The 23,495-nt window shown below is 40.5% G+C and overlaps 1 protein-coding gene across 6 annotated transcripts in view; it reads right to left on the reverse strand.

The window, feature by feature from the left end:
• LOC115345977 (bifunctional heparan sulfate N-deacetylase/N-sulfotransferase 3) overlaps positions 1-23,495 on the reverse strand; it is a 336,206-nt gene that overhangs the window by 54,608 nt on the left and 258,103 nt on the right. For 2 of the 6 annotated variants that reach the window (XM_030025568.1, XM_030025577.2), the window contains one exon: positions 11,343-12,469. In XM_030025568.1, the coding sequence (XP_029881428.1) occupies positions 11,343-12,323 (981 nt within the window). In that variant the 5' untranslated portion in view covers positions 12,324-12,469. Of the gene's footprint in view, positions 1-11,342; positions 12,470-14,404; positions 14,518-20,426; positions 20,683-20,739; positions 20,812-23,495 lie in introns of those variants that run through there. The other 4 variants (XM_030025590.2, XM_030025559.1, XM_030025584.1 and 1 more) reach the window with 4 other exon arrangements.

The following is a 23,495-nucleotide window of genomic DNA, read 5'->3' on the forward strand; positions in this document are numbered from 1 at the left end:
TTTTTTTTTTCTTCTTTTTATGAGTAGTTCTAAAGTTGCTGAATGAAATTCCCCTGCTACATCACTATTGGTATCAAAGAAATGACAGAAAAAGAGCAAGCAACCAAGACAAGCTTCCATAAAGTAACAGATACAACTCTTTCTCAAGCCATATTTTTTATGATTTTATGTAGTCAACACAGAAAAGACACAATAAGAACTTACTTCAAGTTAATAAAAATTTGGATGGTTTCATTGACTCCTGCATAGTACCCAGTCTAAGGGATATAATTCAGCAGAAAAAAACCCCTAAGACTTTAGTGAAACACAGGACGGTAATAAGAGAAACATGGGGGATGATTTTGTTACAAGTGTTAATACATACCTTTCCTGTTTTTGCACGCATGTTTGCATTTCTAAAAGACAAGATTACAGAAACTAGATCTACGTAGATAAGTATCTCAGCTGGCAAATTCTACACTTGCAGACTCAGACCGACACACAGGAAGCCAAACTGAGCTCTGCAGTTGATTATACTGTAAGAGATTGGGAATACATCTTAGTACAAATTCCCTGCCAATATTATACTCCTTTCAATAGCATACTTCATACCCTTTTGCCAAATCTGATTTTTAAAGACTTACATAATCCTTTTACTTCCTTTTGGATATTAGCCTCTAATCTGCCACTTTTATTGGCTATTCAGCCTAGACTTAAATATCTCTGTGCCTTACATTAAATATTTTTATCCATCCTCACTGTTTATACCCTGCAGACATCTGCAGCCTACTGCTTTCTGCTTTGGTCATCATTACTTACCAAATTCTTTAGCCTTTATTTTTTCATTTTTTGCTCTGACATTTCGTGAGTATTCTGGTGTCTCTAAGCACCCTCTAAATATTTCTGATTAAGTGGTGCAGAACTGAGCACAATATTCTAGAAACCTTCTCAGTCAATAAGATGAAGTACTTTCCTGATGTAAAATGATATTTTTCACGGTCAGCTTAAATTTCAAACCAGCTTACACTACAAATTCAGGTATATTTTAGTATTCATCTTGTTTTTAGGATATTTCAGGATTACTATTTTCAACATTTCTATTACCGTTAGCAAAGGCAGTGAGAAAGGACAAGGTATGAGAAATGTTTTGCACCATAAAACAAACACTTCTTATATAAATGCAGAACTATTTTTCAGCCTCCTTTCCATTTCCATTAGAGTTCTATCAAAGGCAACTCTGAGTTATCTTTAGTCCAAGTTTGCTTTAAAATGGGAGCAGAGACACTTGGGTTATTCCCAGGAGTGCTAACACAGAAAGGGCAAGTGAATCAGAGCTTCATGTAGAGCTGTGTGGCTTATTAGCTCCACAAAAATGCAACTGGTGCTCCCAGATCTAACCTGTTACCTCTGTACAGCACGGCAGGGCCTTTGTCGCATGAATTTACTGACCTGGCTTGGAATGAATCCATGGAGCCTTACTCTGCACAGTCACTGACTTTTTATTTGTCCTCTCCGCTATTTGTATTTTCAAATATATTGTAGCATAATTTTTGCAATATAAAATGGTATTTAATTTATGATTTATTCCAGATATGAAACTACATTTTAAGGAGCAATACTAACTCATCTCCAGGACTGTAAAGTACCAGAAGGAATCTCCTAAAGAGTAAATATTTTTTAAAATTGGTCATCAGGTTTTTATGCTCTGTCAAACATAATTTTTAAATAGGGAGTAACACTTCTACCTTGTAGAATTGTTGAAGTTCGCACAGAAAAAGAAACTGGAATTGGAAATAGATAGGGCATTGTTATTCCATGAAGGATTAGATACACACTGGCAACCAGCTGCTTTTCTTTTACTTTGTTTTGTAAGAATAATCACCAAGAATCAGTCATGTAGCTGCGCTGACTTCTTCCAGACCGAACAGGTAAGAAGAAAGGACACTTTCCATGCAGCTGTATTGTAAAAGAAACTAATGAAATGAGTCCCACTTTCGACCCTCATTTTTCTCTTTTTGCCAGACTGTGCCTTCTTGATGTGACTGAAGATCAGGAAGGAGATAGGCCCAATTTTGGTATCATGTTTTAGAGTTAATTGCTTTGATTTCTAGATCCGTCTGCAGTGTGTTTTTATTTGTTGGTTGTGAAAATTTTATTCAATTCCCTTAGCAGCAGGAATCGGATGGCTAACTTGTCATCTGAAAAAGCCCAGAATAAATCTTGCAGCAGCCACTAGCACGGTGATGAATCTGTACAGCTCTGTGGTAAACTGTGGTTGCATTATTATTATTTGTATTATCAAAGTGCTTTTTGAACAAAAAGCACAGAACAAAAAGTACCTCTGATGAAGAGAACTTGCAATCTAAGGAACGCGAGGGACTGGCAGGATAGCTGAGGGACACACTGCCAGGAGGCTGGAAAGCAGTTTCAGCACGTAACTCTTCTTAATTATGCTTCCAGGCCTGCTGCAGACAGAGCTAGAACCCTGCGGCAGGTCTGGTGCATTAACTTGGTAACATCTACGCCCAGCAAGTGCCTTCTCTCAACTTCCTTCTTTTGCTCTGTCAACGTTGTTACTCTGCTAACATCAATGGCCAGCTTTTTAAATACTAATCTTGAAACATTGAAAAAGCTTTTTCAGTGGAGACAAATTATCCAGTGGATTTGAACATCTTACAGTGCACGCTAAGGTTTCAATATGTCTTGACGCACATTGCACTTACTTCATAAATTTTGGAATGGCAGGTTTTGCTTTCACGGCCAGATGGATCAACCCAAACAGAGCCGAGCTTAGGTTATGTTGACAATACTCAAAGTAAAGTGTGCAGAATCACATGCATTTTTATCTCATCCATGAAAATATTCATGTACATTCTTAAAGTATAAGTTTCTAAGTAGACAGGAAGACAGAAGTTGCTACATGGCTGTGAACCAAAAATGATCACTGAAGGCTGGCACACTGGGTGGACTTAAGCATTTGTGTGGATTTCTTTGGAAGAGAAGCCTTATGCTCAAGTGTAAAGATATCTCTGCATAATAAACTAAGTCAAGGGAAAAAGCAGAAACAGTGTTACAAAGTATTCAGTTAGCCCACTTGATCGCAGGTGAGTGTAATCGCTTAAGGTTGAAATAAAATTGCTCTTACATCACAAAACTCCATTAAGAGCAGGAAGCACAATACAACAGGCAGACACACCATTGTTAAGAGAGTTCCATTAAGCCTAAGGGTAGCAAAGTATTCACCACTACAGAGAGATGTGGGGAATTAAAAAATGAAAAAAAATTACTGTCATTTTCTGGAAAGATGTAGAAGACTGCATCCATAATGCACATCTACTTATTTGGGAAATCAACACTGGATTCATAGAAGCCATGATTTCCTTACTTTGGTTCTATCATCAAGACAGACCAAGGACCAGGGAGTGTGTAACCAATAGTCAAATCTGGTGCTGGGGTGGAAGAGCTTGAAGCAAAACATTCTCATTGCCCTCGAAGATCTCCTGGGATTTACCGTGCCAAGCAGCAGTTTCTGCAGCCTCTTTGACAATAAAAAAAGCTGCAAAGTGAGATGAATTTCTCTTCTCTTAGTTTCCCTGCCACTGAATTCGTAATGGGAGGAGACGGCACAATGCTTGAAAAATCACTGTTTCAAGATTTAGGTTCGCATGAGAGTGAATAGTGTCACAGCTTTTAAATTATAAAAAAAGAAAAACAAAACAAAACAAACAAACAAACCCCCAGATTCAGTTACTCCAGCATTACAAAACTAAGCAGAAAAAAAAAATAAAAAATGGTTATAAACAAGTTCATGATTAGTGATCTGCCTTGTCCTTCTGAGATATCTTTTGTCTTAATGCTCCAGAGGACTCTGCACTCAGCAGTTAAGTTTCTTAGCAGTCGACAAATACAAATGAGGGAGCATGGGGCAGCACTGCTCTCCTGACCCAAGCCTCCCATGCGAGACACTTCTGAAGTGCAGACTGTGTGCACTTGCGAAAGTGCAGAACTTCCACAGGATTCCTTTGGAATAGAAAATACTCAGCATCTTTCAGGCCCAGGTGCAAAAACATGTAGGAAAACAGATACGTAGAATATCATCCTCCTTAATGCTAAAACTTACACTGCTTTGAGGCTAAAGGCCTCAAAGCTACAGCACATCAGTACGAAGTTGTAAAAGTCTGTCTAGGACCTGATGACTCTCCTAGGTTCGATGGAGCTAAGGACTACCACATCCAGCTGCTTTATTTTTCAAAAAATTGGGTTGGTGTTTTTGTTTTTGTTTTGTTTTGTTTTTTTTTTTTAAGAAAAACAACTCCAAAATACCATCAACAAAACAAACACGACAAGCCATGAATTTCAGCAAACAGAACTAACGAAAATCACTGAACTAACACGAGCAAAGACCGAAAATTGGTTTCCTCTTAACAGACACAGCACTGAACTATAAGCTCCTCACGCTTAAAACTGCTAACAGGAATCGACTCTGTCCTAGAAAGAACATCCACCGGTCGGTCAATCAATGTTCACTTTCACATTTTCGATGTAGAACAAGATGGCTTAGACACACAGCATCCTTTTTACAGCTGCTGTGCCTCCAAAGTATTGTACAGATGAACGGAGTGGATAGTTGAGCCAGCAAGTAAGAATGGGTAAATGTAGTTACCATTTTGGCACAAGTATGACTTCTTGTGTAGCTACAGAGGAGTTTGCCAGCGCTGCTATTTGACATACATGCTCTCTTTACAGATTTCCTGCATGGGGCCATGCTCATCCCACAGCCCCAGGGATTGTTTGTGCAAACATTTCTGAACCTCAGCCCTTCACACATACAATACCTATATGCGTATCAACATAAAGCACAGACCAGGGGCATTCGAGCACACGCAAAAAGGTATCCTCCTCTCCATTTGCCTGGCAATCTGCAGAGATACCACATGGAACCTGGCTATTATTAGACACACCGTTACTATGCAGGGTTTTTGTCTTCACACACCATGCATAGGCTGTAAAATTAATCTTGGTGCCAAGCTTATTCCATGGGGTTTGGTTGTATCTAGCTGTACACAGGTGTAGAACAGGAGGAGGAAGCATGTGTGGAATTCCCAGCATTGCCCTGGCAGCCCCAGAAGTGTTGCACCCAAGGCGGAGCCAGCTCTCCTGCGTCCCCGTCACCCCTCTGCAGCCACTCTCCTTTGGTGGAGGACTTTCATCCAGCTTTCTGTTTCAAACATCAGTACATTTCTTTTAAGAACAAAAGCTGGCTGTATTGAGCAGCAGTTGTATCAATCTTACTACATTAAAATTCACAGAAGTTGGTACATAAACCAGATTGCTTTTAGAAGTTAAATGTTAGGATGACTGACTGGTAAAGCATTCTATATGCTGATAGCAGCCCATAAAATAAATAAAACAATTTTTATAACTTGTTTTAAACTTATATTTTAGTTCTGATATCTAATTTTCTACTGCCTCACAGTGCATAATATTCCACACTACTATATCTGAAACAATATACTCAAGAAGTTAAATCAGTCGTCCTAGGACATCAGACAGCTACAGAAACACCACAGTTAATAGTATTCCTTTTCTTTGACTCTTTTTAAGGACAGAATATACTTTTGACTTATTATTTCAGCCAAATCAGTATAAAATACCTTAGGAGCTTCAGGTCAAATTAAGAAAGAATATATGTACACACACAGTAAGCACATTGAACAATGGCATAAAGGTACTATGGCTAATGGATTGGGAATGTAAAATGATTTAGCAGAACAAAAGTTCTTAATACTTAATTCCTTATGTCATTTAAAGAGGTGATTAAAAAGAGGTTTTGAATCTCCCCGGAGGAAAGATTTACGGCTCAGTACAACCAAATACATGTGAGTATCGCTGGTGGTTCTGCAACTGACATTTTATGACACATCTATCATTTCTTTACTGATAACCTTCTACATGATCTTATAGATAAAGCAGCAAATAACTTGCAGAATTACACTTCCTTCTGTGACAGGAACCATCTTGTGTCTTGACAGTTCAGACTTTCTGCACCTTCTAGCCATTCTGCCTTAACACAAAATACATCTAAGCTTCTCTTCTGAGGCAAATATTTAGGTCATTCCTATGCAAGAGTAACTGAAAAGGTATGTCACCGTATTTTTTAAATTTATATCCAAGTGGTATTCTTTACCATGGGAAGTTCTGATTTCTTTCCACATATGCTACACAGGGTGAAAAGACACTTACTGGGTTTTAAACAACTGTAGTAATTTAAGCAGTGCTGTCTAATGTGGACAAATTTGTAATATAATGAATAGACAATTAGCTCTTAGGGGAGAAATCTGTTATTAAACAAATTTATATTATATTATATTATATTAAACAAAAGATTAGGCCACCAATGCACTAAGGAAATAACAAAAAAGTGACAGCACTGGCTTTGGAACATGGAAGAAGATCAATCTGACCAAATGCAAATGTTTACATTTGATCTTAGTCACTCTAGAAGCATTTTATGAACAACAGAAAGAATACGTAGTTCTAAGGTGCAATTCACTTAAGCAGTGCCTGCCTAAAGATGAGCTATTTTTCTATGTTGTCTACTATGGAAAGTTAGAGGACTAGCTCTGATTTGTCTACATTATAAACCTCAAAATCTGGGCAAGATGACAGACTGTTCAAGCGATGGAGACTAAAATGCTATGAATTTCTTCTTCCTGGCTAAATCCTCTCCATTATCCGAACACTGTTTGGCATAGATGATGCACAAAGAGGATAGCTCTTGTTGTCCAATTCTCCAATAATTCTAATGCCACAAGACTGCAGATTCAAGCTTGTATTGCCCATTTCAATGCACATATGCTAACAGATGCATTGCTTAAGTGCTCACAAAACAGAATGAGAAAAAGAGATAGATCATTCCCCTCCCAATAATGGATATAGTTAATATGAAGCTTTTTCCTTGGCAATTATAAAAGAGTAACTGCGAGTGCAGAAAAAGATTAGGCTTACATGAGGGAAGTGAAGAGATCCCCATCCTGACTTCAATTCAAGACGTCTCTTTTGAAAAGCGCACAAAGGACAAGACAGTCAAGAGGAGATCACGCAGCTAATTATTTGGAAAAAATAATTTCACAGTGTTCTAATTTTTCATTTTGAAAATGTGATCAACTCTCAAGGAAATACAGAAAGCGCATGTATTGAGGGAATGAAGGAAAAGGTAGACCAACTTACTGCCTAGACCACCAACACTGCACAAACTGTCAATAGAAAAAAAATCATATTTAATTTCCCTCCCCCTATTATCAGCTGCTTTTCCCTTGGAAAAATCTCAATGGTGTATAGTCATAAAAATTTCACAAAGAGTAACTGTAACAAAAAAAAAAAAGATATTAAATTAGTAGACCATCAGCCAGGACAATCACGGTCTATTAAGATAAACTTACTCTGTGGATATCTAGATAGATTTTCTCTGTATGCCCATTTAAATGAATTATTTGCTCTGCACAGGCTCTTAGTCTTCTAAAAGACACAAGGAAAATAAAATATAACATTGTCACAGCATAATGGTCCCTCCTGCCTGACAGACATTAGGAGAGAAAAAAAGTTACTGAAAAATGAATGTTGAGATGACATTACCAAGCTTATTTTCAAAGTGGGAGGCAATTAGACTATGAAAATGTTCTCTTCCATTATTTCTATTATACCAAAGGAAGATAAAGTAAATAAATATGAAGATGGATGGTTACTGCTGATGCACAGTGACAGCTACACAGTATGTTACATTGAAGAACTATGTTCTATCAGTCCAGATTTTACACAGTGACAGGCAAATCTGTAACAATCAGGTAGTCTAAAAATCTGAAGTACAGTTTCAAGTTGTTTGGGTCTTTTTTTTTTTTTTTTAATTGAAGAAGTTGTGGTGAAACTAGAATAAACTTCATCTGTTGTTTAATAAAACAAACCATTTATTAGTTTTACAGGACTTAGGTTAATAAACTGTCAAAAGGTTTTCAGAAGGGCTCTTGACACTTGTGTCCCTGACACTATAGGTACTCAAGCTGAAGTACCACCACTTCGCCTCGTCTTTAGAGGTGCAGAAGATGCTCATTTTAGAGGGTTTACTTTTGACTCGACTTCTTCTGAGGTCAATACATATGATACTGATAAAAAATTACCACTTAACCTTGTGACAGCAATTTTTGTAAGTACGTGCTCAACTCCAATTCACAAACTTTAAAGAAGAGGGTAGTTAGCCTGACGTCCAAATATTAACTATCCTGGCCACTTTGCAAATCTCATTTAGGTGCCTGAAGAAGAAATTCCCTTGAAAACCTGATCTTGCATGCAGTCAGGATCTCCCTTCTTGGAGACAGTCAGAAGGTGCCTGGACATGGCCCAGCTTGAGCGGGGGGGGTGGAACCAGATGACCTCCAGAGGAGCCTTCCAACCTCAGCCATTGGGCAATTCTGTGAATGGCAATGTACAACTTCCCTGTACTTCTGCAATCCTACAGGATATCTTTTGTTATGATGGCCCCCTATTTTAACTCTTGCAGTGAAAGAACAGTACAGACATAGCTTTCAACTTGCTCACGTAACTTGTGCCTGAACTTTAGAGACTTAGTGAATCAGTCCTTCTAAAGCGAATCTAGGTTCTCTATGCACTCAACAGAGCGAAGCCTTTGTCTCAGAAGACCCAAGACAAATGCTGCCTTCTTGAGTTAGGCAGTGAATCATGAGTGATTATTTTTGCTATCAGTTCTGCATTAACCCTCCAGTTTCTGAACTCTGCCCTATCCAGAGGAACGGGCAGAACCAATCCTAGAGGTTCTCTGGATGTTGGGAGCTTTCTGAAGTGTTTTAGGTTACTTTGCGTTAACCGAGCACATGTAGAAACATTAACCTTACTCTCAGCAAGCTCACAGTCCTACCAGATGCGAGTATATGCAGAAAATATTAAATAGGAGACACGTCAAACAAAATTAAAAGACAAAGAAGCATTATGCCCAATTCTACGTTGCTAGTATTCAAAACGTAAGCTTAGTAGAAATGAGCTAATCTTGAGTACTGAAATTATACAAAGTCTGCATTTAGCAACCTATTTTCACACTTGCAGCGCACAATTCTGTCACAGTCAATGCAGCAGAACTCAGTAAAACACTTCTGTTTAATAGGATGTCATTTATCTGCAAATATACTTTACAATAACGGATTTTCAACTACCGCAAATAGATTTTATTTCATTCCTTCCACATGTCATTGTGCCACAGAGGATAACTCCTTTGATATTAATAGTAATGAAGATGCATTGCATCTGACAGCCCTAACAACATGTTTAATAGAACACTTTAACTTTAAGTAAATGAAGAATCAGAAGGGAGCACTTCTTCAGATTCCACTGTTTCAGAACACAGTTCTGTATAAATGAAATTATCCTACTTAAAAGTTATTTCCACTTTAATATTATTTCTATTTAATTTGACAGTTTTATTTTGGGAAGATAACATTCTGACATACTGCAAATTACTCTCCCAAAACAACAGTTTATCCTTCTGAATCTGCTTTAATTAAATTTGTCTCAATAGCCTCCTGTTTCTGGTAAGTAATTCTGGCAATTAATTGCCCTAACTTATCCTAAAATGACAATCCTAAGGTGTCACTCACAAAGAGAAACAATACAAAACATACTGTTGCAAACTGCTACTGCACACCACAGTGGGAGATTTATTCAGGCTTTATTTTACATATTTTGTTACCAGAAACTGCTGCTTCTGCAGAACAACAGGAGTTTTGCCAGTGATGTGGGTCAGACCTTATTTATTTCCTGCAATTTCAGTTTGCACTTAGGAGATTCTCAAAGCATGCTCACCCACCTCACTCAAATGCTGCCATCATGTTCTACACAGAAACTCCATTTATTTTCACCTTTACTCCAGCTCTCTCCCATGCAATTTGTTTGTATAAGGAAAACACCTACTTATAGGAGGTGTATCTTATTTATAATTGCACATGCAGAGAATGTTTTGGAAAAGAGTGTATGCTGCAATTTTAAAGCAAATCAAAGCGTAACTACAAGTTCAAACCTTTTGTTTAAGGAAGCAATATATGCAGGGCTACTGCAGCTTGACAAATACATTAACACTGAAAAACCCAAAAGCCTAGTTAAAAATGAAACAAAAATGACCATCAACTGCACGCAGTGCTGCCGTTGCCTTTCCTTTTCCCAGTTCCTCCTTCCATTATGAAAGTTCTAACAAAACATTCTCCCTTATTTTTAGCACAAACAGGGCAACAATCAGCATCTTAAGAGATTTTTAGCTTCTAGACCAAATACAGTCGTGCAAGGTGACCTCTAACTACCCGCTTTGTAACAACACTCTTCACAAAAAGAAAGCGAGGTATACAGCAAGAAATAATGTTAAGATGTTACTCCTACTGAGCCGTAACTACCACCTCACTGAACAGCCCAATAGAGTGAAAAATGACCTTCAGGAATGTACAAATTAAAATGTTAAAATGGAAATCGTCAAGTCATTTAGCACCAGAACAAGCTTTTAAGACCAATATTAACACAAAAATTGCTTGCAAGCAAGAGCCATAAAACAGAGACAAGAAAGGTGAAATGCTGCAACTAACTCCTGACATCTGAAACCTATGTCAAACAGCTAATAATCCAGTCCATTCTTCAAAATTTACGTTGACATTTACTTTTGCTCACCACATTTACCTCCTGCTTGTAAGACTAGCAACATGCACATTACATATGAATAGCTCTTGGGTCCAGCCCTGAAGTCCTGTGCTGTTTTCAAATGCCACACTGAAAGTATGTGCTTAGATCAAAGCTAATCACCAGACCAGAGAGTTAAACACTCTACAATTATGTTTAGAATTGTGCATGTTGGGTGGGTTGTGCCGTGTGTGAAAACACTACCACTCTTACTCACTTTTCTTTTTCAGTTACTTAGCAACTAGTTGTCTTTAATTTCCTTTTGGGAGACTATTTTCCATATATAGTAAGGGGAACGGAATTCAGAGGTGCCCACCAACCCGTTTATAGAACTTAGCTCAGCAGGGACTTGCCTGTCATCTGAGAGAAAACAAGTGATAGTAACCAGGGAGTCATCTTATCTTACATTCTTTTCTAGTACAGGTACAAGCGATGCTGCACAGACTTTCCTCCAGCCTGCAGGTTGAAGGAACTGCTACACAGACTGGCTTCTCTCTCAAGGTCCAAACAGTTTGCGTTGGTACTTACTGATCTGTGTCCTCCGTGAGTTCCAACTGTTAATAACTATTGACTTTAAGATTTAAAAAAAAAAGAAAGCACTTTGCTGTAATGACTATTAGTTTGTGCATATACTTTACCTGTACATCGTTGGTGTTCATTCTCGTTCCTTCCTTCCCAACGAAGATGTCATCTATGTCAACCAGAATGTACCTATCCAAGGACAGTCTGAGCTTCTTTCCAGACAGGAAAGAGATGGCATCTATGAAAATCAGCTTGTGCAGCCAAAAATTCAAGTTATTGCCGAAAAGGACTCGTTGAATCCCATCGTGGAGCCCCAGGTCATGAATTACCGTGGCATAGAGAGCACTTATAGCAGCAGGTGGTGAAAGGTTTTCTGGTGTCTTTACTTTTGCAAATATCACTGGTTGATAAGCTGTATGATTAATCTGGAAAACCGCCCAGTCATTTCCAAGCAAGGGACCTTTCTCAAGCTTAGAAGATTTAGTCACATGGAGCAGTGGGGAATGAGGGTTAATGCAACAGTCCTTAATACCCAGATTGCTGTGGACATAGAAAGGAAAGCCCTTCAACTGAAAGCTCTGCAAGCTGTTCTCATTGCCTTTGTGAAATCCAATAACACCTACACCATATTCTATACAGTACTTATCTAGAAGGCCTCTGTTCCAAGAGTCCATATTCACATACTTTAGAATATTTTCATAAACTATGAGAGCATATTTGCCTTTATTTTTGTCTATAAGCACTGGAAGGTCACCCTTCCCAGGTGCAATCTCAATGTGAAACTGAAATCTGCTAGATTCTAAAATGGTTATTATATCTTGGCCTAATGTTGAGTACTGACTTTCCACAAACACCAGCACTACGAGATCTGTCCTCAGGGGATCAATAGGCTTCATGGTCTTCATCTCCATCAGCTTGTATGGCAACAGTTGAGGATCACCACATTCCACTTCTGAAGAGATTTCAGAAAGTTCATTTTCCTGTTTGTAGCCATTATACAAGTAGTACGCAGAAATAACTATGCTCACCATACAAAAAGTGGCCAGCAAAATAACTGTTCTTTGAAAATGTCTGTGAAGTTTCATGATAAAACTCATGTTGTTTACTTGCCTTAGATTGTTCTCGACAGCAGCATTAAAAACAAACACAGATTCTCAACAACTTGTTCCAGTCCTCTGGAATATTTATGTCACCATTGCAGCACACACATCTATCTTCCACAAAGCTTTACAGAAGGTATAGTCTAGAAGAAAAGAAAATCAGAGATTTAATTGAGGCATTACACTTGTGAAGTATCATCACGCTTCAACTAATGGTGAGCACAGAAATCACTGCCAAACAGAGGTTTGGGAGCAAACAGCTCAAAACTTCGATAGTTTCTTTTGAAATTTTGTATTAGTAGCGTTATTTCTTCCTGTTCCCACTAGTTGCCATGTGCATTTGCATGTCTCAATCTCACAGGCTCCTTACCCCAGAGGATCAAGTAAAAGAGGGTACACACAGAGAGCACTGAAAAGCAAAACACAGCAGCAAAGAACTTAGTGTTTTTCTGAAAAGTTTTTACCCAAAGATAAAAGTTAACTCCAAGTAGACAATTGCTGACAACCTAAACATTGAAGAAAATTTATAACCTTCCTCCTTCCACCCCCAAGAAGCTGGGCAAGCATCAGTCTACATGATTAAACAAATTCTGTCTTATATTAATTTTTGAAGAACCAAGAAGTTCTTAGAAAAACATGCACATTTTAACTGTTGTATACATACATACTGATATACTCTGTATTACATGTATTACAGGAGTATTTTTAAAGCAAAACCATACTTTTTCCTGCAACATTAGAAGTAAACAAATAGCATTTTACTGGACTGTGTACTGCCTTGCAAATTGTTGGAAGCAGTTTGTATTTCTTTGTATTAAGAAAAAACATAAAATAATCCAGCTCTTAAATTTGAGAAGAGAGTAATAAATCAAAAGCTAACTTAAGAGGCAGATCACCTAAGGATATATTTATGCTTTGACTTGCACCTAAGAAAAGCAGTCATTTTTCAAGCTAACAGTACAATTGCTGTCAAAAGTTTCTAGTAAAACAACTGAACAATGTGAGAAGCATAAAATAATTAAGGAAGTACCATAAATTATAAAGGAAGGTTAACAGCAGATTTTGAAAAAATACTAAGGGTATTAAGATCTAGAACACACTATTGTAACTTCACAATGTAGTACACATCCATTCCCCTTTGTAAATGGGACTAGGATAAGCTATGGGCATAACGTTAATATGGTAATTTCTTGACTGAGTGCTTAATCCTTCCATGCTCAGTTTTTTTGAGAAAATAAAGTAGGACTTAAAAAGTGAATACCAAGAAGGTCCAGAAGTATAACCAATAGAAAATATGAACTTTTCTGTACAAATTGACAGAGAGAATTAAAATTTTCTTGAGACATCATGATAACAAATGATATCTACTCAAGCTCTATCCCATGTTTTGTACTTCCTAAGGTTTACTAGGTTTTCATTAGAAATTCTGATTCCTAGAATGGCTGACAACCTTCAGTACTGAATCGGGGAGCAGATGATAATAGAAAAAATACAGTCAGCTTCTGATACAAAAGAATTTGAAGTATATAAAGATTACATATTAATAAAGGGGAAAAAAGGGACTTGGGAAAAAAAAAAAAACCAAACCAAAACACCAAACAACAGACAAAACCAAACAACATGTCATGTACTTCGGCCACTTAACCACTTGACAAGAGCTCCTCATACCACAGTGTAAAGAAGGTGGTGTTTCACTCCAGGTTTTCAAAGAAGTTAAAAAATATGATGTACTTAACAGCACCTATGTAATTTCCACAACTTTAATTAAATCCCAAAGATTGATCCTCCCAGTGCCAGGTACAGGATGAGCACAAAGTAAAAATAAATGAGTAGGAAAATGAGATAAGGAGAAAGAGAGAAACTACATGGCATCCTATTTATCAAAACAGCAAAATTAAGCACCAAGAGTAAGCGTATGCAAGCTGTCTCATTCATAATTAAGATTCCCCTTAAACCTGCATCTCACCAGATAAGCTTCCTTTCTGGATATGTTCTACTGTCTTCGCCTTCTACTCCCAGATACCAGTATATTAACCCTTTCTGTTCCAGGTGGACTTCCACCCAGCCTTGAACCTTACCTGCAGCTGCCCAAAGACTTGCACATAGCTTTTAGACAGGAGACTTGCCTTTCACCCAGGCATATAGGCTCATTAATCAGTGTTAGACAAAAATAACAAAATCCCAGCTTCTCAGTTTCTAGAAGCATGTATCTGAAAAGAAGTTAAAGAATGTATAAAGACCAAACAAGAATCTGAAAGTACCTTTAGAACTCAAAGAACATTTTTTAGTATTGAAATGTCCAACCCTTGTCACACTAGCTTCAAGAACATTGGTTGAGATAGCAGAAAAGAGATATTTAATATGGTAAGAAGTCAGGTGACAAAGAAGGAGCTCCATCCTGAATGAGTAAAACCAGAGAGATGTTTCCAGACAGATGATTTTTCATTACACACACAAAGGATTCTCGTCATTTTTGCATTTCCAATTCAGCTGCCTGAATGCCAAGAAACTCATAATTTTAGTGGCTAAAATTAATCCTTACTGCATTCTGTAGAAAAGCTGTACGTAGGCCTACTTATCTTCAACAACCACAGACCTGGCTAGCTTACCTCACACAGAGCTCAGGCCTGGTTTACATGAGATGCAAGCCTGCAAAGCGGAACTCTTGCTGACAAAAGTACAACAAATCACTTCTTTGAATGACACAAAGTCAACCACCACACCACCACCAAGCACAATGCTTGTCTGCTTCTTTTAGCCCTAAGCTCCTCTAACACAGCCCCAAAACACCCCTATTCTCATGGCAGAAACCACCAAAATCCTATTGAGAGGAAGTTCCCAGCAGCATCATTTAGAAGTTTCTTTCTTTACCAGCCTATGCTTCTGACAGTCACCTGAACGTGAGAATCCTGCCGGGAGCCAGAAAAATTTACAGTGACCTGAGCTCATGGCAAGAAAGAGCTGATTAGACAGAGTTGTTTGAATGAGTTGTTACAGAAGGGTTGCAACCCAAGGGCTGCTAAAGTAGGCAGCAGGAGCACTTGAAACATTTGCAGCAAGGACGCAGTTCCTAATGCCACTCCGTGAAGCAGAAAATATGGAGCCAGCCCAGAAACCTGTATTTTCTTGAAAAAAACCCTCTGTCATTTTACCCTTAGCTCCTAATTGCAGGTACCTCCTGGGGCTACAGAGTGCAGCTGTAAGAAGAGGATGGAAATGCCAAGACAGATGCGAGGTTTGACTCTGAGGAATGAGGAATTCTCCAAGACCCAGCAGGACAGAGACAGACTTGGCATCCTCACCACTGAAGACAGGAAGGAAGGGGAATGGAACAGAATAAGGCACAAGTTTTAAATGCATGCTCTCTTCAACCAGCTTCATGCTTATGTAATTTTCACTTACTTAAGGACTGGTTTGTGTGCCAAGAGTTCAAAAGAACATGGAAAGAAAAAAAAAAAAAAATAAATAAAAAAACCACAGAGAGACGTGCATTTAATAATGTCAAAATAGTTTCAAGCCCTGACAAGGTACAGTTGCCTTCCTAGATGAACAGCAGGATTTTACTCTGAGCAACAGTACTTGCTAGATATTCCACTGGTATCTTACAGCACCATGCTAAAATAAGTCATCATGCACCAAACTTGACAGTGGTATAGACATCTTTGGGGTGCATCACCCACAACACACTGTGGGTCCTATCAAGACGACTACAGTGACCTTTATCACAACTTTAGACATGGCTTCAGGGAAAATGGTCCTTGTCTGCTGTCACTTCCAACGGTAAAACCAGACAAAGGGCATAATTCAGAATGTATCAACAGTGGGTAAGCTGTTAGAAGCAGCATTTCAGAACAGGACAGTACTTATGGAGTCTTACTTTCACGACAAAAGAATACAATACTTTACAAAAGAATGAAGAAGTCATAAGAGCTTGAACTGCAATACAAAAAAAAAAAAATCCACGTATACGAAAAAGCCTTAAAGAAAAAAAAATTAAAAAATCAAGGAGTCTAGAAACTCTTCACAAGAGTTCAAACTCGTTAGTATTGTTTTAGTGAAAAACCATGAAAAAGACCCATAGCTAACATAAGCAGTCTTAGCTCATTGATTTCAATGGAGTCACATGGAGTTCAATGAAAGGAAGATGTGGTCCCACATATATCTCAAAGCACTTGAAAACAGGTGTCAGGCATTATACGCATCCAACATTCCACAAAGGTAATGCTGAAATAGGTTTTACCTATAAAATAATTTGCATGGTATTTTTCCACCATCTGAAGCAATAAAAGCTGCCTCATCATTCTTTATCTAGAACCTTATTATTTCAGAAGAATTTGCATTTGACCTCCTACAGAATTTTGCATTTTCATGCCACCATCTGAAAATTCAGACCAGAACCTTTTACCTGTGTTGTTCCAAGTATGAGGTATCAAAATGCCTCCTTAATGTGAAAATTAGCATCTTTCAATATTTAGAATTTTAACTTGTGGACTCACTATGGAGGAGAAGATCTTGCTAAAAGAAAGCTGAGTCACAGAAATAAGTTGTGCATTTTATTCCGAATACAGCAAGGCTCAATGTCATTCTCGTCTACTGTAGAATTGACTTCTGCAGCCCAGGACTAGTTCACATGAAAGTCTTGTGGGTACAGGAAATAAGGATCACCTTATTAATTGGAAGATTTACAATTCTAAGCAGTACTGCTGGGTGGTCACAATTACAGGCATCTTCAGAAAACTAGCATGAAACAGATGCATCACAATAGAGATCTTCAACTGTGAGTTCGTTTGGGGTTTTTGAGGGGTTTGGTTTTTTTTTTAAATTCACTAACAAGGTAGTACTGATGAGAGAACAAATACCATGGTGAACTGAAAAGAGTGGAATTGCATCATAAGAAGTCTGCTGAGTTCCTACCATTTGCAGCTTGCTTTAGTTTGTTGTTTCATTGCTAAGCATAAGTGACCAAATTGTTGGCTTCTATAAATCATTTCAGCACAATAACCCTAATGGAAATATTTACAGGAGACAACACTGGCTGGGGACTTAACTTATTAATGAGATGCACTAAGTGAACATAAAGAACGTGAAATCATAAATCTTGATTTTGTGTTTTCTGGCAGTAAAATTTATGTAATAAATACCAAAGGAGCCTCCCCAGAAGTCTTTGCAGTCAGCCTGGAACCCAGTCTCTGGGCTCAGACTCATGGGCAGCGGCTGACAGTCTCTGCTCTGTGAGTGTCATGGCAACCCTGCAAACATTGTGCCCTTGTTGGTATATTTTTTGCACTAAGACTTTCATGGTGCACATCGTTCCTTTCCATGGGCTTTGCATGACTGGCTTTTCCATGTAGCAGAAACATACTAGTTTCTAGTTGAAAAGAAATGTGGTTCTGACCATTCAATTTCATAACTGGTATTTATATTTTCTGGTACTAAAAAAAAAGAAGAAAAAAAAATCCTTCAAATGGTACCAGTTTTGAGTTCTCATCATCACACAGTAATTAATAGATGCTCAAATAGGAAACCAGGTACAAACATGAAGATAGACACATAAAACTGCATACAATTAAAAAAAATAATCTCTTAAAGTTGTATCATGAATATCAATGAGATTCTTAAAACTACAAGAAACATTCTTCTTGAATTCAGTTGTGTTATAAACTATCAAGATTAAAACAATGGGCTGAGCTAAAATATCCACAAGCAAATGAGAAATTGCTCTCAAATCACATTTTTCAAAGCCCAGTAAAAAAAAAGTTGTTTACTCTTACCTCAGGCCTGTGCAAGGGCAACTGTTTACTGACCCTTGATTAGAAACAATAAAGTTGTGTCATAGTGACATGCAGACATAAAAAAACATTGTGAAAGAGTAAACAAAAATCCTCTTCATCAAGAACTGCAAAAACCCAGAGCTAGTTCAAGATTGATAAGTCATTAATATTATTCAGCTATATTACATTTGTCTGGTTACATATGCCTGATCAAATCTTTAAATATCTTTCTCCTCTTCTAATAATCCACATAATTATATTCTAGTTCTGTCCTGGTTCTGTTCTTTACCAAACTGGCTGCTACCACAGCACTAGCGACATACTCCTGATAAATTAAATGAAGGATGAGTTTTAAATGAAGAATAGACAAAAAATAGGCATATTGTTCAGCATGTTACTATGGGCATTTAAATCTCCAATGATTAGAATGCTATTTAATTGCTTGGAACATAAAAGCCTGCTTTCGCCAGCCACTATGAAATATGACCTTAAAGGAAGCATTCTGAAGTCATTACATTAGTGTTACTAAAATGGAAATATTTGGATATACAAATGACATGGTAGGAAACAGCAAAGTGCATTTGAAAACAACCAAGCCTGGGATGGAGAGTAGTACTCAGATTTTTAAATCAATTATGAAAATATGAAACTGGTCTCCAAATACTGAGTACCTCTACTTACAACATTATTCTACTGACTGACGTATTCAAGCAGCGATAACTCAGACAATCAAATCCAGGCTGAGAATGAGATCTTATGACTGCATATTAAGAAGACATTTTCAACTTGAAAAGATGGTGATACGAGACATGAACTGTCAAGGGAAGTCATCAAGACCCTTTAGGATCACATAACAAACCCGGTAATGTGTGAATATTGAAGGGCTTACCTTCTCTCATATATGTTAAAAAAAAAAAAAAAAGTGGGAATGGCTTAGGCAGAACAAAAATTCTGGTAGATAGATATGCTTTTTCAAGTCCTTAGGACAAGCAGTTTTCAGTCTCTATTGTACCCGTGTTATCCTTAGCTCCATACTGTATTGCTTCATGGATTACTTGAGAACCTTACCGGACAGAAATTCATGCATCAGAATTTGTCATTAAAAGATATTTATAAAAATCAAATATATGATATTTTAAAATACTTTAAAAGAATGCTTGGAAGACTTTAACAGAGTACAGAAGTCAGGTTTGGTCTTCAGATTACTACTTTACGTTCATGCAATACTTTCTACCAAAGGATCTTAAAACACACTACATCCCATACAATTTTTCTGAGACAAACCCTATTATTTTTCAGCACTTGCAGAAACGTCACTATCTGAAGACTAAATGATTTGCCCAAGGTCTTTAAGATAAACGTATGGCACATTCTCTTGTCCATGCCCATACCATTACTTCCCCCTCTCTTTTCTCCCACAACTGCCAAGCGCGAGCCAAGCGTAAAGAGTTAATAAGGCAGAGTTCATCACCGTTCCTTCCGAGAGACCCGAGTGGTGATACCGGCTGTGAAATAAAGCCCATTTCTTCCACTTCCCATTTTATTAAAAAGGAAAAAACCCCACCAAACCAAAGCCTGAAGCAATTATCTAGCACATCAAGTCGCAAATTAAATAATATAAAAGTTTTCTGCCATTTCCCAAAGGTTGCATGCGACAGTTGAAACGAGCACTAAGACGCACCAATTTCTGCATGGGATTTGGGGAATCCAAGTAACTAGGAACACCTGGAGCTATTAATAATTACTGCACTAGGATGCCCGATTTTGTTCCCAAACGCAGCAACCAACCAACGTCCGCAAACACTAGAGGGCAACAGCGTCGCACAGAAAAAGTCCGGGAAGAGAGGAGAAAGGGAAAAAAAAAAAAAAACAACCAGCTGAAGGGTTGGTGTGGGTACCACACCAGGAAGGCAGATGCTAAGTGAGCTAGTAGAGAAGAAAAGCAAAACAACCCCTGAAGAAACACCGCCAAACCAACCCGAACACGCTCCCCCCCCCATCCCCATCCCCGCAGCGGGACGCTCGGGACGCGCCCGTGCGCTGGGGGACGGAGCCCCGGCAACGCTGCCGCCACCTGCCCCCAGCACCGGGCAGCCGCCCCGTCCCGCCGCGCTCCCGGGCCGGGCCGGGCCGGGCGGTGCCCGCGGCGGCGCAGGAGCCGCCGGAGAGCGGCTCGGACGCCGCCTTGCCGGCGGCGCCCAACTTTGCCGGGGGAGGGAGCGGGGGACACCGCGGGGCGGACGGAAGGAACACCCGCGGAGTTCGGAGGACTTCTCCCCGCCGGGCCCGAGGGGCACCGCGCGGAGGAGCCGCCCGCCCCGACCGTTACCTCCAGGCGCGCTCCGCCGACATGCCACCGGCCCGGGGCCCGCCTGAGGGCGAGCGCCCGCCGCAGCTCCCGCTCTCGTCCACCGGCGGCGGGCGCAGGGAGCTGGGGACGCTCCTCCGGGGAGAAGCGGCTGCACCCAGCGGGCGCGGGGAGCGCGGCGCGGCACCGCCCCAGCCGCGGGCGGCCCGCCCGCCCGTCCGCCCGCGGGGAGGTGGTGGCGGTGGCGGGGCTGCCCGCCCGGGGGGTGCGAGCGCCGCTCGCCTCGCCTCGCCCTCCCGGAGGAGGGGCGCCGCGCCGCCGCTCCCGCACTCACCGGCGAGGGGCGGGCGGGGGCTCCGCCGCGCCGCCTCCCCGCCATTGGCCGGCAGCGGCGCTGCCGGTCGCCGCCTCCTCCTCCTCCTCCTGCTGCTGCTGCTCGGAGGCTCGGCCGGGCCGGGCCGAGCCCTCGGGCTCCTCCTGCCCTCAGCGAGGCGCGGCACCTGCGGCCCCTCCTTCAGGGGGAACCGAGGGCCGGGGCTCCTGCCCGAGGCAACTCCCGCGACCTCCAGCAAATCGCAGACTCCCTCTGTGGTGGGGTTTTTTACCCCCGATTTTAAATACAGTGCGAGTTTTTCTTTTGCTTCTCCGAAAAAAAAAAAAAAAAAACCCAAAACCGTAGCAAGCCCCTTCTACGACAGTGCTGGGAGGAAGTTTAACTCAAATCCGCTTGTCAAACCATCGCTGTTCGTGCAGGTTTAGGATCTGACTGACTTCTGAATCGTTTTAAATGTAGCGCACAACGGTGGAAATTCCGGAAGGTCAATTACATTTTCTTCAGGCACTTCGGGGTTAAAATCTTGAAAGAATGCCAAGTAATGTGTTTGCAGCCTCACTGCTTTCCTTTATTGAATTTTCTAACCCCATCTTAAACAGAGTTAGTCCCACTGTATTTCTCACTGATACTCTGCATCCTTCACTCTGGAGATGGGGCTATTCCATTACTGCAGGTTAGGGAGTTACGATTCCCTGTCTGAACCGCGTTAGCTGACTTCTAGCCTTCACAAATGGGAAATAAAATTAATAAATTTTACAAGTGCCCTCTTGATCTAGCTAATTTACTTCACAATTGCTTGATGATTGTTAGCTCACCTAATGGCCGATAGTTCAATATACCAGATTAACTCCATCACTGGTGGTTGTCTGTCCAAACCTTTCCTCCTATGACTCACTCAACACAGAAACTTAAAGGAAAAAAGCTAAAGTCACCTGACTGTTCCTTTCCCAAACATCAGCAGAATTTACAGCTCTTGATTCAGGAATATTGTTATTTACTTCTTCCCCTCTTTTTCTCCCTTTTATTCCCATGACACACTCTGAGGGAACACCCCAAATTTTAATGTTTTCTAAACTAAAAAGCAGTGTGAGGTCCCGGGCCCCATGAGCTAGGCTTCCAGTAGGACAGAGGACTTGTTGACACGCGCGTTTACTCTGCGTGAGGTTATTAATCCACGGAATAGAGAGTCCATCTGAAATCTTGTTGCCTTCTTGATGTCCTACACAGAGGGATTTTCTCCGACGTTAAGCTTCTCGACTGCATGGGTATCCTGATACAGTCTTGTTTGGGGGCCTCTCTATTACGAAGGATGTTTCCTACAACGTGCTATGAGGTATGGCGTGGGAGCCTGCCAAAAGTGACTGAAATTCTTGGATGTGAGCTCAAACTCACAAATGTGCATGGTTTCCCTCCTACCATTCTTTTTGAGTGGCTGGTGTTGTTTTTATCACTGGCCAACATGGACAGAAGAGTGTTACACACCGCTTGTCCTCATAAGCCCTCGGATGCTCACCGAGATGTGCTAGACATCTCGCAGCTGAGGGCTTTAGCACTGCAAGTCAGCAGCTGTAGTACCGAGCGGTTCTGGCAGGAATATTAACAGCTTTGATCTTTCTTGGTGCTACTTTTCAGTTTTTTGCTCTTGAGCTGTCGTTGCAGCGTGAACTGGGCGTTATGTCTTAGCAATACATCTTAAGACACTGCTGAGTGTGCTTCTGGCCAAGATTTCTACCTGGCCCCCAGTACCTCACAAAACAAACTGTAGTAATGTGGTGCTGCGTTATCACAGAGTACTACCACAAATGCCAAAATTGTGGCTGTTCACAACATCTGAGGTCACATTTAACGTGCACCACCCCAGAACTGAATAGGTAAATGAGTAGTTAATCCAGACAAGAAATTAGGTGGGAGGGAAACTGGTGGGCTACTGAACTGCATGCAAAACAGAAGCACATGCAGACAACTGCTAGTCTGTACCGTGAACTAAGGCAACACCTATGCTGCTGCTGCTGTTATGCAAGTCAGGGACCAAACCCTAGTTCCCAGACGTATGTACTGACTTGTGTCCATATATTCAGTAAAGAATAGACGCTAAAGCAAAGAGCCTTCTGTTCTATTCCTGGGAATGTTTGCCAAGGAAACTGCTTACCTCATTTCAGACTGTTGCCCCAAACCGACTATATTCCAAGTGAAGGATTCAAGACTCTCTAGGATGTGGACCAACACTACAGAATGACAGAACGGCTGAGGCTGGAAGGCACCTCAGGAGGTCATCTTGTCCAGTCCCCCAGCTCAGGCAGGGTCACCCACGGCAGGCTGCCCAGGACCACGTCCAGATGGCTTTTCAACATCTCCAAGGACGGAGACTCTACCACCTCTCTGGGCAACCTCTGCCAGTGCTCGGTCACCCTCACAGTGAAAAAGTGTTTCCTGATGTTGAGGGGGAACTTTCTGTGTTTCAGGTTGTGCCCATTGCCTCTGGTCCTGGCACTGGGCACCAAGGAAAAGAGCCTGGCTCCATCCAGCCGCTTTGCACCCTCCCTGCAGGTATTTGTACCCATCGATGAGACCTCCCCTGAGCCTTCCCTTCTCCAGGCTGAACAGTCCCAGCTCTCTCAGCCTTTCCTCACAGGAGAGATGCTTCAGTCCCTTAATCATCTTAGTCGTCCTTCGCTGGACTTTTCCCTCATAGCTCCACATCTCTCTTGTACTGGGGAGCCCAGAACTGGACCCCGCACTCCAGGTCCAGGTGTGGC

Source organism: Aquila chrysaetos, chromosome 1 (assembly GCF_900496995.4).
Source record: "Aquila chrysaetos chrysaetos chromosome 1, bAquChr1.4, whole genome shotgun sequence".
Taxonomy (NCBI): Eukaryota; Metazoa; Chordata; class Aves; order Accipitriformes; family Accipitridae; genus Aquila; species Aquila chrysaetos.